Raw genomic sequence first — 16,543 nt, forward strand, 5'->3', positions numbered from 1 at the left:
GAATCCTAATTTTTAAAACTTATGTTGACACATGATCTGTATGCTTCATGTAGCTGAAGTACATAGGTTGTTGGATGTATGCAGAAAAGGCAATAAAACAATGCAGTCGTTCTTAAACACCTTGTGATATTACTTAATACAGCACTAACGCCAAGTATTGAAGCTAACTAACATATCACAATCACCCCCATTATCGGTTAGAAATCCACTCCATGTTTTGTCTCTATGCAATGTTAATCTTCGACAAAGTTGGCCCTTGAACTGAGGTTTGAGTGTGCTCGAGTCTATTCCTGTCGGGAAGTTCCGATTGTAGAAACCTGCAGAAGAAAGTTGAACACTATGATTGCATCGAGTTTAAGAGACTGCAAGGTAAGATGCAAGGAATGCAAACTGATACAATAACAGCCTATACTTTACTAGTATTCAGATTTACGACAGCCATGCGCAGTGTTGGAAGTATCTGTTCTCTATTTATTGGGCAAATATTAATCATACTATAATGCAGGCTATTTCTCTTCCACAGCATTATGGCATGCAAATATATATATAGTAAGAATTCAAATCAAGCATCAGCTGTAGACAGAACGATGTTATTCGACAAGTTGGCGTTTTAGCTAGCTGGCTAACTACAGTAGACGAGCGACGTCACGTGCGGGCGAGTGACATGATAGCTACAAAGTAGCTTTAAACATTTTCATATCTGTTACAAAATAAACACACAAAACTGCAATGCACCACTGTAGGGAGGTAATTAACCCGTCCGTTGGACAACCTTTGCTTTGGTTGGCAAGTTCCTAAACTATTAATTGATATGATTTCGGCATGACAGAATGTTCTCGGATTTTCAAAAGTCTAACCAAACCTTGTAGGCGTGTTGTCCCCCACAACAGAATTCCCATTGACAATGTACATTGTCATTACCACAAAAGGAAGGCGTTTTAACATCATGGTCTCACTTTGAGATACAGAGGTTTGAAACCGAAAGTTGGCCCATTACATAAACCAAGTTTATGAACAGGAGAGAAAATACCGTGCTCAAAATCATCCCGTGTATAACAAATTGATACAAAAGCAATATCAGTCGCTGTATCACCTTCCAAAGAATGAACATAGTTTATGATCGTTTCTTTAACAGGCTTGGAGATCGGAAGGTCTCCCATTGTCCACCTCTAGCAATGAGGCATGTAAGATGTATGATGCCATACTTACCCAGGTATGCTCTTACTCCGTCACACACACAGAGCAAAACAAATCAAATATGTGCATACTATTTATATTTACAACTTTATAACCTCTTCCTGTCTGCAGTACGTGACATGGCGAAATGATGAGACTCTGGGAGGAGTTGAGGGCTGCATGTCTGCTGTCAGGGCTGCCGACCCTGACTTTGGTATGTAACAACCTGATAAGACAGCCGTGCAGTGAGAGTTATCTACCCACGTTTAGTCCTAACGTGATGAAGAAGCTGCCAGCTCACTGACAAGATGGTTTACTCCAGTCTAACCTACCTGCTAGTTTAATTCCCAGCCCCCCCCCCCCCCAAAAAAAAAAAAACATAAAGAAACAGGAGGTGGTGTCATTTGTCTGGGACTTGGTGCAGCAGAATGCAACAAGATGTCTAGTATGTAATCAACCATCTGTCTGCCTTGTTGCACGCTGCTCATAGAACTGATTGGATTGCCTTATAAGAAATGTCCTCCCTCTGATCACCCTCCTTTCCTTCCCTCACTATTGTATGTAAAGATGAACCAGTCATGGAAGCTGTACTGTATCTCTCTCGCACCCCGAGCCTGGTTAGCAATCCTGTAAAAAATAACCACGATCCGTTACTTCTAACACTCCGCTACATGTGTATTCTAAATCAGTGTTTGTTGCCGCCAAGGTGACGATTAGGTTGAAGGAAGTTCTGTCCCTGTGTTGCTGCCGTTAGTGATGGGTCACGTGATCACCACGGGGCTGGAGCTGGTGGGCACGGGGAAGTCTGTGCGTCTGGACGAGGGCCTGGCGGCGGCCGTGAGGAGGACGGTGGAGCTGGCTGGGTCCCAGGACGTCACCCCCAGGGAGCGGCTTCACGTCAGGGCCATGGAGCTCTTCTCCAAAGGGTGAGCGAGGAGAAACTGAGCACACACTATTCATCCACTATGGGGAAGAGGTTTGTTGATTTCCCCCATATAACTGTCTGTTGACATTGTATGTCATGTCAGTTACATTTTGAATTTGTTCAGCCCCGTCTTGAGGAACTATTGAAGCGTTCCTAACGGCGAGCTCAGCCAGATAGACGAGACTTCCTGTGATGCTAAATCTGTTTCACCCCGCAGCTTAGCCTGTCACCCAATCGCATGCTTCTGACAGAAGCACACCCTGCTTTGTGGTTCATCACTAGGCAGTCATGGCATTGTTGAGATATTTTGTGTTGTCTCTGTTCCTAGGAGTTTCCCCAAGGCGTGTGATGTGTGGGAGGAGATCCTGGTGGAGCATCCAACTGACCTGCTGGCCCTCAAGTTTGCCCACGATGGTTTCTTCTACCTGGGGGCCCAGACCCAGATGAGAGACTCTGTGGCCAGGGTGCTGCCCCACTGGAAACCTCACATGCCCCTGTACAGGTGGGGCAAATGATACACAAAAGGTCAACTGTAATATGTATGGATAGGAAGGTCAATGTGTATTAAGTTCTGGCTCCCTTAGAGAGAGAGAGAGAGAGAGAGAGGGGGGGGGGGGGTCAGTGCGTCCCCTAGCTGTCAGCTCTTACCTGTGTGAGCTTGTGTTTAGTAGGATCATTACGCCTAGTAATGACAGCCAGAGCTAAGAGGCCTGTCGAAACAGCCTTATCTAATAACACTATCGATTTACACAAAACAAAAATCCTTAATAACAACAAATTATCTTTGTAGTGTTTTCTATTTCGCATGACTTGAGGTCCAACAAAATCGATACGCTTATTATTATACCTAAAAATGATTGAACTTGTCACGTTTTGAGTTGTTGGCTTGAACCTTGTTACGTTTGTGCTGTGAGTCACTTACAGATACAATGGTCTCTCTGGAATGTCATTATAGTTATTGCTGTGGAGGCTACACAAACAACTAACTGCGGTTTAGCCCTATATAGGCCACAGGGATTTGATTTCCATTGCCTGCTCTCCCCAGCTACCTTAAAGGACTGTACTCTTTCGGTCTCCTGGAGACTCACTTCTACGACCAGGCTGAGAAGATGGCCAAAGAGGTGACGTGTTCCTCTCCTTCCTCCGTCCAGTCAGTGCTGTGCGTTTGCTTACTGATTGCACTTACACTTGGTGTGTGTCGTGGTTTTATTGTCTTGATCCCACCAGTCTTTCCCCTCTGTCGTTTCATCCACCTTTGATGTTTTGATGGGATCTCTAACATTGTGAAACACTTACCGGGTCTTTGTGCTCCTCTCCCCCTGCGTCGCTCCCCCCTCCTACAGGGGCTGGCCATGACTCCGGAGGACGCCTGGTGCGTCCACTCAGTGGCCCACGTCCATGAGATGAAGGCGGAGGTGGACAAGGGCCTCAAGTTCATGGAGAGCACCGAGAAGGACTGGGAGGTCACTGCTCATCTCTTTCCAGATGTTTCTCCTTCTCTCTCAGTGCAGTTTTTTTTCCTCATGACTTTATTGTATGGTAGTATGTGTTTCTGTGACGTGCTACTATCTATATCAGTAGAACATATTGTTTTACATGTTGGTGTATCGGCGTATTCTTGAACTGTCTACTCACTTTGTGGTGTGTCTTTTGCAGGTGTGTGACATGCTGGCCTGTCACAATTACTGGCACTGGGCACTGTACTATATCGAGAAGGCAAGAATTCTAATACGTTTCTCTAGTCAAGTGCACAGTTGTCAGACGGTAGTGATTTTGTGTGAGTAAGGATGTCCCTCGGGATCTGTGGAGTGTAAAGCTGATTACAGTAAGCAAATGAGTTTGTATCTACAGCAGAAGATGTGCCCGGCTTCAACAGCCCAGCTTGTTTTATTTATATATTTTTACCCTTTTTTAATTTGTTGTTTGTTTTTCTGTCTCTGCAGGGCGAGTACGAGGCGGCGCTGAGAATATTTGATAGCCAGGTTAGTGTTCTTTCTGAGTCTTCGTCAACATGTCTCTGTCCTACCAGCAGCATGTTCCGAGTCTCTCTCCATGAACCTCCAGCATCACTTAGTGAGCAACGCTAAGAGCAATCTGGTGTTTGTGTTGCTGCAGAGGGTAAACGGGACACTATGTCTGAATCAAATGGAAGTTAAATCTGTTTCAGTACAAACACAGTGATAGCTCTGCGTTTTTTTTCTGTGAGAAACAAACCAAGCTCTTCTACCTTTTTATAGCCACATTTATGTTGTAAAAAAACAAAGAAAACACTTGCCCCAAAAATCTGGGGAAAGTCCCATATCATAGTAAACAATCATCTGTGCCCGACCATTTTATTCAATATGATGAAAACTACACAACCATTTCTGTCTCACTTTGTATATTAAAAGCTAGATGATAGATTAAAGAAGACAGGTGTGTGTGTGTGTGTGTGTGTGTCCTCTCCAGGTGTCCAGGCGAGGTTCTGCCTCTGGAGCCATGCTGGATACAGTGGATGCCTGCTCTCTGCTCTACAGACTGGAGATGGAGGGTGAGACAGTCATATACAGCACACACAATGTTCATCTACCATCAATTCTCCTTCACACACACACACACACACACATACGTACATTATCAGTTGTTTATTTTTATTTTTGTCAGGTGTATGCGTGAAGGATCGGTGGCGGGAGTTGCATCAGCGCATACTGCCCCACACGGATGACCACGTGCTGCTGTTCAACGACCTCCACTTCCTCATGGCATCTCTGGGCTCCAAAGAGACACACGCGCCCCACAGACTGGTGGAGGGCCTCAGGGATCTGGCCAGGTGAAACCACCAGACCTTCACACCCTGACCCACCACCAGACCTCCACACCCTGACCCACCACCAGACATCCACACCCTGACCCACCACCAGACCTTCACACCCTGACCCACCACCAGACCTTCACACCCTGACCCACCACCAGACCTCCACACCCTGACCCACCACCAGACATCCACACCCTGACCCACCACCAGACATCCACACCCTGACCCACCACCAGACATCCACACCCTGACCCACCACCAGACATCCACACCCTGACCCACCACCAGACCTTCACACCCTGACCCACCACCAGACCTTCACACCCTGACCCACCACCAGACAGCCACACCCTGACCCACCACCAGACCTTCACACCCTGACCCACCACCAGACCTTCACACCCTGACCCACCACCAGACATCCACACCCTGACCCACCACCAGACATCCACACCCTGACCCACCACCAGACATCCACACCCTGACCCACCACCAGACATCCACACCCTGACCCACCACCAGACCTTCACACCCTGACCCACCACCAGACATCCACACCCTGACCCACCACCAGACCTTCACACCCTGACCCACCACCAGACCTCCACACCCTGACCCACCACCAGACATCCACACCCTGACCCACCACCAGACATCCACACCCTGACCCACCACCAGACATCCACACCCTGACCCACCACCAGACATCCACACCCTGACCCACCACCAGACATCCACACCCTGACCCACCACCAGACATCCACACCCTGACCCACCACCAGACATCCACACCCTGACCCACCACCAGACATTCACACCCTGACCCACCACCAGACATCCACACCCTGACCCACCACCAGACATCCACACCCTGACCCACCACCAGACATCCACACCCTGACCCACCACCAGACCTTCACACCCTGACCCACCACCAGACCTTCACACCCTGACCCACCACCAGACCTTCACACCCTGACCCACCACCAGACCTTCACACCCTGACCCACCACCAGACATCCACACCCTGACCCACCACCAGACATCCACACCCTGACACACCACACCAGACCTCCTAACCCAACCCATGTAACACACAGTATTCCTGCCTTGCATAACAAACATTCAGCCTTTACGTAACACCAACAGGCAGAAACCAGTGGAAACAGGAGTGGGAGTAGGACAGAGATAGAGATTGAAGGAGCACCCAGAGATGGAGGATAGACGGAGAAAGAGAATGGAGAGGGAGAAGGGCACATGTGAGATGTGTCAGACCAGTGAGTTTTGTCTTACTGACAGACCAAGGCTGCCCACCACTGATGTGGATAATGTGTTCTGGCATTCCGACCACAGGCAGCCTCCGTTCAACTTGTACTTCAACCCAAATCCGCTGAGAAGAGACATTTTTAGATCCAAACATGTCTTGGAATGTTACTTGAGAGGAAACACGTGGAGTACATTGGTGTGGTTGAAACAGCTGTTTGAAAAGAAAAACAAAATCCCTGGGTGTGGAGGAGATATTGCCTGTCTGTGCTCTAGATATCCTAGAATGGTCCCTGTTCGTTCTTTCTGCTGGATGAGCTGGTCATGCATAGCAAAAACCAGCACTCTCTTTAATGCTTTAGGAAGAGCTTGTCACATACTGTACTTCTTAGCTTCTCATATCACTGGATGAGGTAATGTTGCGTAGCTCACCCTGTAGCAGGCTAGGCAGAACTGCCAGGGTAGACCTGTGGGTTCCTACCAGACCTAACAACTCGAACTGAACCTTGCAAGACAGTGACTCCTGGACATTCCCCTGGATTAGATAGTAGAGTACATTGGTAGATCATCAGTAGAAAGTTGTGTTCAGCTAACAACAGTTGTCGTCATGGTCGAGCACTATTGCTGTACTAGTACTGTGTGCATCCTAATCCGAGATCGAACGTGTTCAGAGATGTAAATGTGGATGGTCTCATGGCTCCTCCTCCCTTCTCCCCAGGGCCCCGGAAGAGAACTGGCAGCACCAGCTGGCAGGGGACCTGGGCGTGCCCATGTGCCAGGCTGTGCTGGAGTACGACCAGGGGAACTTCAGCCGCACCGTGGACCTGCTGCTGCCCTTGCGCTACCGCATCCAGCAGATAGGGGGCAGCGATGCGCAGGTGAGACACCCAGGGTTGAGGGTCCTACAGGGGGGCTGTAGATTGTTTGTAGCAGGCTGACTCCATCACACTGGTGTGACTTCACTTTACTTGCCTCGGGGGGAATGTCCCTGAACTTACTGTAAGTCGCTCTTGATAAGAGCGTCTGCTAAATGACTAAATGTAAATGTAAAAATTTAAATGTCTATTGATTCTAGCTGGCTTTCAGGAGACAGGAGGAAGAGAGGATGTACTAAGCCATTCATATTAGCCCTATACCTATATGGATAGCTCTACTGAATGCTTGGATGTAGACCACAAAGCACCAACTGTTCAATAATCTATCCATGGGTCTGCTTTCATGTTGTTGGGCCATATAACGTTGACCACTTTGATGGAAAAAAGAGAATCATATATAGCTAGCAGAGAGCAGTGTATATTGTGCTATTTTGATCAATGTTTCCGCTCAGTGCATTAACGTGTCTTTGTACGTCTGATCCACGCGACCTGTGATTGTTTGTGTGTTATGGTCTTCAGAGGGATGTCTTCAACCAGTTGCTCATCCATGCCGCCATGAAGTCGGGAGAAAAACATCATCACAAACTAGCCAGGTGAGACTTCAGCTCCCATTACAGCTAGAACAGAAGTGTGTCAGATCTCTAGAACATATTACTGTGAAATGTGATCATTACATTGCAGGACACTCTAGAAAATTATTCATTATTGGGTGTGGATCCTTGGATGTTTTCCAGAACACATGCATCCTACAGGCTATGATAACGCTGGTGTTTATGTAAACACACACACACACACACACACACACAGAAATACACCCACAGCACTCCTCAGTGTTGCTTGTTATGGATGTTCAGTCCACTGCGTCTCTGTCTCAGCTTGCTGTGTGCTCCTGCTTCCTGACAGGTGTTTACTGGTGGAGCGTGACGCAGCCAGACCTAACTCCCCACTCACTGACCGCCTTATCCAGAGAGCCCACGCCCTGCATGTTTGAACAAGGCTGGGGCTAAGGGCTGTGGGTCATAGACTGGAACCAGGGCCTGGGGCCTTAAGGCTGGGCACCACGGCTCCACGCTGGGGAGAAAGGTTCCAGAGCTGCTGTGGGATGTCTTACTAATAAGTCTCTTATCTAACGTAACAATAGATGCCAGAATCCACTAACATGAATTTCTTTTGAAATGTTTATTGTAAACATACAATCACTTTGTTCTTGAGATTAATGACAATTCTTGTTTGTAATGTGAATGTTTCATATCCAAAAATGTGCCTTGGAAATGGAAATGTGCCAAGAAAATGCCATCTGTACAAGGAGTTCATAGACCAATGTTTTAATAAATTTAAGGCCTTGAAACATCTTAAAAACGGCCAGATTTTCATCCGAGGTCTGAAATTTAATTTAGTCAGGTCTAAAAAGATAATGCCAAGTTATAAAACAGAATACTCTGCCTTCTAATCATACTTGCAAAACAAGTGAAAGTTTGCTGAAGGATTTCTAAGAACTTCGTCACAAAATACAGTGACGATAAGTAGACTTTTCTTGAATATACTTATTTATTTCTGCAACATGGTTAAATATTAAACAAAAAATGCACAGCTTACCGTCTATTAAGGGGGGGAATCTTTTGGTACCTTTCGATTCTTGGGATCACGATTCGATAAAAAATCTAATTTTAATCAAATTGCGATTCAATATATGCTTACATAAAAATAAATTGTGAATTGATGTGAATCGCTAGAAGACTGAATCGCAATTCATATGTGAATTGATTTTTTTTCCCCACCCCTAGTACTTAGAGCTGAATGAAATGAAATTAGGTAACTAATGTGACTGCTTTATCTGTAAATTAAATATATGCTTTTTCAATGACTGAATTCATTGAAAAACATTTTTTTTTTCTGAATATCTTTGGGTTTGAAAATGTTTTTGGTAATGTGTCATGTAGGTCTTAAATTTGAATCTTTATGGTCTCAAAATGACGACTTAAAAAGGTCTTAAATTGGACTTACTGAAATCTGCATGAACCCTGTAATAGCAAATTAGATTAATTGAAATATAAATAAACACACCACAATATTTTCCATGATAATATAAATACAAAACTATCTTAAATAACAATATATAAATTGTAATAAATGATCGATCCCAAATGTATGCCCTATATTTTTAAGGTATTGCAATAAGACAGTTGCACTCATCTATGCGGTAGCCTTAGCCAGGACCACATCAATAAGATGTTCTGTGCTGAAGATGTCGTCAGTGCGTGAAGGAAATGTTCATTTTTCCTTTCTCTGGTAAGACGTATATGTAAGTGCTGTAGTTCTCTTTCCCCTTTCAGACAATTCTAGTGTCCTTTTCCTGCTATTCCTCGATGCATCGATCCCTTTGAAACACCGAGCTGATTTCATCCTGGATCTGAGATATGAGGATCTGGGACAGAACGATGCCGGCAATCTGGACAGAGGAACACAGCAACCTCAGCTCAGACACATGTCTGCTGAAGGTCTTTTGAGAGACCTGCACACTGTCTGCAGCCAACACATTTATTAAAACACCTACACTACACTAAGTCAGTACCCCTGCAGACAATTCCTTTATTTTACATCCCAGAATAATACAGTGCTTGACTAATTTGTTCTTCGACAAAAAAAACCCCAGAACAAACTGAATATAAATATTGAGCTATTACTATTCAGTGGCGTTTCCTATCGTGAGGGGATATGGGCAACAGTGGGAGATGAAGTAGTCTTTACATCAAAGCTGTTGGAGTATCAAAGTTAGTGGCTGCTGTTCTGAAAGGTTTCATGACTCATTTATTGACTTCCTTCTCTAAAGAACCCCGTTAGATGAAAAAGAGAGAGCTGTCATTCTCTCACTGGCTGATCTGAGAACACACATTCTGTGTACAGGCATATTCACATTGTCAACTTTAAAAACACTTGACATGGTGGCGTATGTACTGGGTTACCTGGGGCAAGGCCAGACCCAGGGCTAGGGCCCCGACCAGGAGCAGATGGGATTCAATCCACATGACGGCCCGGTCGGCACACCCCACTGGGTAGATGGACTTAGTGGCCACTAGATAGCTCTGGGTCTGGACTCCAAAACCACACATGGTGTTGACTACGACCTGAGAAAGCAAGAGAAACGTACACAATAGTGACAAAACTGTTAGGTTTATTCCATACCATAAACCCTATAACAGCTCGAGCAGTGTCCACAGTGTTTGTGTAAAGCAAAACAAACAAACAAATAAACAGCTATCCAAATGACCTCCACAACCTAAACTACTGATTCACAAACGAGGCTTATTCAGGAAACAGCTATTGATCTGCACTCTAGCTACAATATGTTGGTCTGATGTAGTTATTCAAACTACCTAACAAAACTCCTGGTTTGTGCATCTGTTGAGTTAGGTTTTTACTGGTCATTAAAATGTTTGGGGTTCTACACTAATGGAACGTTAATGACATTAATGATTTTTATATAAAATATCCTGCTGCTATTGCTGGGATGCTAACATAGACGTTGGATCAACAGGATGTCTAAGCATTTTGAAAGGTGGTTTGAATCCTGCAAACGCTGTTAAGTGTGTGTGTCTGCATGTGTGTGATCAGGCTACCTCGCCTGGAATCGGAGCACAGCAGGAATAAGGGACTCCGCAGCGCTCTGTGCTGGGGTTTCCCAATGTGCAGTTAAAGTACAGGTTCCAGGACCAGTCCGTATAGTTGTTCCATCCACAGCACTTAAACTGAGAAAGATGGAGACCGGAGGGAGAAAGAATGTGGAAGAGACAGAAAACGAGAGAGAGAGAGGAGGTATATTTAGTAACATGGTCTGGTACATTCTCTGTCTCAGGAGACGCCATTCTCAGTGTGCTAGTATGTACAGACGGGAGAAACACGGGGGGGGGGGGGGGGGGAAGCAGGAGGATAACACAGAACAGCATGTTACTCATGTGGTCTGTGTGGAAAACCCTGCTATAGTTTGATCACATGTGCCCAAACACCAGAGACCAGAGGCAAAAGTACACACATCCTTCTCACAAGTAGAATCACAGACACTCGTGTTTCAAAAGACTGGTTGAAGTGCTGCCAACACGTTTTCACTCAAAGTAAAGAGGTATGGGTTCTGATCTATACTTCAGGAAAAAGTGTGTGTGTGTGTGTGTGTGCAGTGGGGGGTTACCTCCTTCTGTATGTAGTCCATGAGGTTCTGTAAGTCCAGGTCATCCCTATAGTGAACTATAGCTTTCTTCACAAACTTCCCCAGAGCGTCGCGTGTCTGGAGAAACAGAGAGTGACATGACGAATGAATACAAATGTACCTCACGGTTGTCCTTGTGCGTAAAGGAGCACCTGCGTATGCAAACTTTGACTTGTTTGCATATGTAAGCAGCCCAAAAGAGTTGCGTTAAGAAACTGCCATGACGGTCTCGGCAGGAAGTCCTAATGTGGAATGATGGGTGTAATAAGACAAGCTTTACTGTGGTAATGAGGCCCCTACCCCTCCACCACTCACCCCTCTCCCCCAGGACACCCCCCTCCTCCCCGTGTTCCCTTACTGCCTCACTCACGCCAGCCCTCATGCCTGTGCACTTCCCTATGTCATTAGCAGCAAGCCTCCTTGCAGGGATCTTTGGAAATGGAACATTTGGTTACACTTTGAAGTGGCAGAGCGTTTGAATCATTTAGCAGTGAAGGATGCTAGCAGCAATGCTAAACTGGCCTGTTTAGCAGCAGGGATAAGAGAAAAGGAGAGACAGAGGGAGAAAGAGAGAGAGGTCTGCCTGTGTGTCTGGTGTAGAGGGACAGCATGGGGGGTGGGAGGATCTGGAATGGCACAATAGGGTTCAGCTGCACCCCAGAACGTCAAGGATATAAGGTGCTTAAATATGTTTTCGGTTCTATAACATCAGAAAAAAAAAAATGTTAACACTCCCCAATCCGCAGGTAGAAAGTACTCTCAGACTACAGGACTGACGTGAGCCAGCAAACATCCCCAAACCAGTCACAAACACAAGCACCAGCGTCAGTCAAGCATCATTCAGTCAAGCACCATTCAGTCAAGCACCAGTTAGAAGACTGAAGGAAAATAAAGTAGATGAACAGAAAATGAAGATGCCTGCAGTACCTGGTCAGAATAGAAGAAGCCAAGCACTGCAATGGCCAGCTGCGTAAGGAAGACTAGGGTCAAGCTGAAGGAGAACTGGAGAAGAAGATGGCAGACGGTACAGTGGTGCTTCATTGTGTCAATGCTTTGCAGAAAAAGAGATGAGCGTGAGACTGTTTACAGTGACGAAGAAGCAGGTCTTACGGTCTTGAGGAGACGAATGTTTTCTCTCAGGGCCCCTATGCAGCCACAGAAGGTGATGAAGAACATGACCACCCCCACCACAATTAGGATGACCGCCGGGTCGATCAGGAACGTGTCTCGGACTGTGTCTGGAACACAATACCATTAATAACACAACCATGTCTGGGATGTAAGACACAAACACTGTCAACTTAGAATCGTTTTCCTCTCCAATCACATCAATACGAATCTTCCCCTCCTCCAGCCTATCCTCTTAACCTTCATCCACTACCACAATTACATGGAATAGCAAGTGTTAGGCATAAAACTGAGATGGTCAAACCCACTAAATGATAATACAAAAAAAGTCCAATCTTAGGGTCAAGTTCGGATCTTATTTCTTTGTGGGTGCGTTTTACAAAACGTGCTTTGGACGATGTTAAAAACAAAAGCTCATACCTTACCTGTTGCTTTCTGAACTTTGGCATAAACCCCAATGGCAACTATCAGCAAGGAAAATACCTGGAGGATACAGACACATCAGTTCCACTCCAGACCCAAAGTAGCACAACATGAAAACAGCCAGGGCAGAGCACCAGCCTGGTAGTCATTCGGGGTTGTGTGGGTGTTGGAGACCTACAGACCTCCTACTTGGCAGATCAATACATTGACTTGGAATATTGTTATTGTTGAAGTCAGTTCGGAAGGCTGGAGGCAGTCTGCTCTAGTCTAACAAGATTCAACACTCCTCGCTCCAGTTTCGAAGAAAGAGTATTCAGTAGTTTTGTCTGATGTGTTCTAAGATTTCTGTTAGGGGGTTTCTTACTGACAAAACTCATCTCAGTTGTACAGAGCTGTCCCTGCGGGAGCACATCCAGCTACAGGGCAAATAAAGGATGAGAAATGGATGGAAGGAAGGAAGGAAGGAAGGAAGGAAGGAAGGAAGGAAGGAAGGAAGGAAGGAAGGAAGGAAGGAAGGAAGGAAGGAAGGAAGGAAGGAAGGAAGGAAGGAAGGAAGGAAGGAAGGAAGGAAGGAGAGAGAGACTCACAATTGATGTCATAGTCAGATAAGAGTTAAGAAATGATTATCCATTATTTTGTCCTGTATGTGGGAAGTGTGAAAGAAGTGTTGATTATACAGATGTCTACCAGATAATGGCAGAATGAATTCTGTGAAGTAGTAAAGTGAAATCATGCAGATTGCATTGTCAAGATGCATTTCCTAACACCCTTGTCTCACCTTGGATGTTCTTCTGCATGGATTGTCTTTTGTCTTCCACTCCTGATCATGACGGCTGCACACGTTTGTTCTGCTGTGTTCACTTTTGTACATTACAGTGAGAGTACTTTTGGGTTCTAATATGAGTTGGATATTTGGGTGCATCACTGAAACACTTGTGTGTATTAGAATAGCATCTGCCCACGCAGAAACACCAGCCACAGAACAGCTCTCACTCAGCAATCCATAGTGGACAGTACAGCGTGCTGTTTTTATAGTAAGAAATAGGTTTGATAACTTGGTAAGCAAACTGGGTCGACCTTCTTGACTACACAACAGCCGGTTTCATGGTCATTGTGTAACAACTATCTGTACAAAGCATCCAGTCATCGATGACGGAACAGGCTGGTTAGCCACAACTGTCACATATTCACACACACAGTTCCTGATCTAGCGGGGGGCTGGACAAAGCAGCGCAGGATTAGGCATACCATGTTGAGCTCAGGGTTTGTCTCTGGTATACACACACAGAGCAGCCATGACTGTCTGCTGCTGCTCCCCTGCACGCTTTACAAAGTCTCTTTCAACCCAATCACACATCGCCTTTTGTATCCAAACACACAGTACATGGCCAGATCCAGCAGGCTTGAGAAGGACTCTGAATACGGGAGCAACTTGGATAGAGCTGCGTCGGCGAGCGAGCGAGTGTGCGTGTGTGTTTTCTCCATGTTGTCATTGTCTTGCTCCTCCTGCATCGGGGTCCCGCATCCACAGCTCAGATCCGAGCGAGGCCCGGCTCTCACAAACACAGCGGCGCGTCCTGTCTATTCAGCACCCTTGTGCCTCTACTCACATTAATCAGCCCTTTAAACCTCCCCATAGTGCACCACAACACTGGCTGGGAGACGTGGAACAATGTGTCCATGCAGACAATATCCATAGTCAACAAACCTGCCCTGGATTTATTGGCTTCTACAGTGTTGTTTAGGTTTAACCATCCAGAATATTCTGGATGATATAACAAATAGGGATAGATTAGGTTTAATGGACTAGAGTATGGCTGGAGATCCATTTAAAGCACTGTTGAGGAGATTATTTTCCGAGCCATTTGGTGGGACCGAGGTTTTGCTGGTATTGATTTTAGAAAGATACGTTTTAAGCACCAACACACTTCAATGAGACCATAACAGTTTACAGTAATAGGAGAATGCAAACCTTTTCAGATCAAATGACTGTGCTCTACTATTGATGTTAACGTATTAACAAGATGTGGAACGTGTTGATCATTTCAGAAAATGAGTGTGAATCACTTGCACTCCACACAAATATTATACTGTGTATGTGGTGTGAAATGGATTTAAAGCTCTCCTTCAGAGAATATCCATCTCCAGTGTGATAATTATCAGTGTGTTTTAAGGAGGTTGGCAAGGTTTGCTACATGAAATCTCAGTGTGATATGACAACAGACATTGAAAACTGTTATCCTTTTATTCTCCACTGCTGTGCAAATAACAGGGCTTTAAGTTAGCTTGAGATCAGCTACACACCCATACTCATTTAAGGATCCGAAATCAAGGTCCAAAATCAAGAGTCAATAAAGGAGTCAGGTGGCTGTGCGGTTAGGGAATCGGGCTAGTAATCAGAAGGTTGCCGGATCCCGTCCGTGCCAAATGACGTTGTGTCCTTGGGCAAGGCACCTCACCTTACTTGCCTCGGGGGGAATGTCCCTGTACTTACTGTAAGTCGCTCAGGATAAGAGCGTCTGCTAAATGACTAAAATGTAAAATGTAAATGTAAGAGTTATACTCAAACAATAACCTCCTGCAAGGTGCGGTCCTGCGGGCAGCGCTTAGGCAGGTGGTCAGATTGTGCTCTTACCCAGAAGAGGAAGCTGAAGAAAAACAAGAAGTATCGTATCCACGGGTTGATAAAGGAGAACGTCTCCGCTCGGTTCAAGGTCAGCTTCCTGTCCATGGTTACCCTGGAGCGCTTTCCCGGTCAACTCCCAAACACAGGGTCAAAACAACCCAGAGATCTAGCCACACCCCAGGGATATCTGACCACCGGCAGAATCAGCTGCTGGGGAATACTAGGGGTAACAGAGAGGGGGTGGGGGTAGCAGAGGGTTGCTGCCCTAAAAAGGGGAGGGTTAGCTGTGACGCTGTCCCAGCTATGCTGGTAGAACCCAGAACTGTCCTGCCAGAACATGAATCAGGTTACACACAAACACCTCCCTCTGGCCTCATGCTGCTGAAAGCCCCCATGCTGCTGAAAGCTCCAGAGAATTGTCTGTTTTTCTCTCTCACCCCCCAACTATGCCCCGGTGGAACACCAGATAAAAAGGAGAAAAAGAGATAGTGAGATCAATGTGTCCTACCTTTTCTCCCAGAAGACTGCATAGTGGACTGCACGCCTAGTATTGAGCTGTATCCACGTGCATGACGACCTATCAATCAATGACATTGATCTCTGGTGCACCTTTTTCATTCAAAGGGATTTTATCGATTTTAGAAAAGAATGGGTGTTTGGAAGGGTCTTAAAGCACAGTTTTTGTGGGAAAGCCAAATATATACAGTAAACAATAGAACATACAATTTTTAAGGACTATTCTCTGCTATTGACAGAGATAAAAATACTGCCTGGCATTGAACGGTTAAGATATTTATTTTTTTCAGAGGTTCATTGTATGTCTGGGATAAGTGATAACAGCGATGTGATTTCACAAAACTGTTCTTCAAAATAGAGAAAATACTGTTTTCTGAACGATATATAGGATCTAAAGGATAAACTTGACTTGGGTTCATAAAATCCTTAAGCATTTGAGAAAGCAAAGTACTAAAAAATATAAATCAATTATTTTTAATCACTATGTCAGTACATGGACAGTACTGTCAGTACGTATACATGTTTTACAAATGAATATCTGTGCAACTGATTAAATACAGCAATGTTCTATAGAAGGAACCATGTTGTTAGACAGAAGTAGAGTACAATAAATTAA

General features: G+C 45.4%; 2 protein-coding genes across 4 annotated transcripts; one reads left to right on the forward strand and one right to left on the reverse strand.

The window, feature by feature from the left end:
• The first annotated feature begins 213 nt into the window (after positions 1-213).
• On the forward strand, positions 214-8,404 carry ttc38 (tetratricopeptide repeat domain 38). Its single transcript, XM_084671374.1, has 14 exons — positions 214-369; positions 1,136-1,213; positions 1,309-1,390; positions 1,931-2,102; positions 2,430-2,603; positions 3,147-3,222; positions 3,445-3,564; positions 3,758-3,817; positions 4,045-4,083; positions 4,550-4,631; positions 4,745-4,910; positions 6,877-7,036; positions 7,553-7,626; positions 7,937-8,404. The coding sequence occupies exons 1-14, from the start codon at positions 340-342 to the stop codon at positions 8,022-8,024; spliced, it is 1,401 nt and encodes a 466-aa protein (XP_084527500.1). The 5' UTR covers positions 214-339; the 3' UTR covers positions 8,025-8,404.
• A 158-nt stretch (positions 8,405-8,562) lies between these two features.
• tspan33b (tetraspanin 33b) lies at positions 8,563-15,619 on the reverse strand. 3 transcript variants are annotated; one of them, XM_084671377.1, is made up of 8 exons: positions 15,421-15,619; positions 12,788-12,845; positions 12,345-12,472; positions 12,162-12,236; positions 11,217-11,312; positions 10,651-10,779; positions 9,997-10,158; positions 8,563-9,482 (listed from the first exon to the last, which is right to left on the reverse strand). In XM_084671377.1, exons 1-8 carry the CDS (start codon positions 15,514-15,516, stop codon positions 9,390-9,392), a joined length of 837 nt encoding a protein of 278 aa, XP_084527503.1. In that variant the 5' UTR covers positions 15,517-15,619; the 3' UTR covers positions 8,563-9,389. The 3 variants fall into 3 exon arrangements, with proteins under 3 accessions (XP_084527503.1, XP_084527501.1, XP_084527502.1); XM_084671375.1 differs by having other exon boundaries at positions 15,361-15,619; XM_084671376.1 differs by lacking the exon at positions 15,421-15,619 and adding an exon at positions 13,564-15,350.
• Between the last annotated feature and the right edge of the window lie 924 nt (positions 15,620-16,543).

The sequence above is a fragment of the Hypomesus nipponensis genome, chromosome 14, assembly GCF_054491055.1.
Source record: "Hypomesus nipponensis isolate SF chromosome 14, ASM5449105v1, whole genome shotgun sequence".
NCBI classification, from domain to species: Eukaryota; Metazoa; Chordata; class Actinopteri; order Osmeriformes; family Osmeridae; genus Hypomesus; species Hypomesus nipponensis.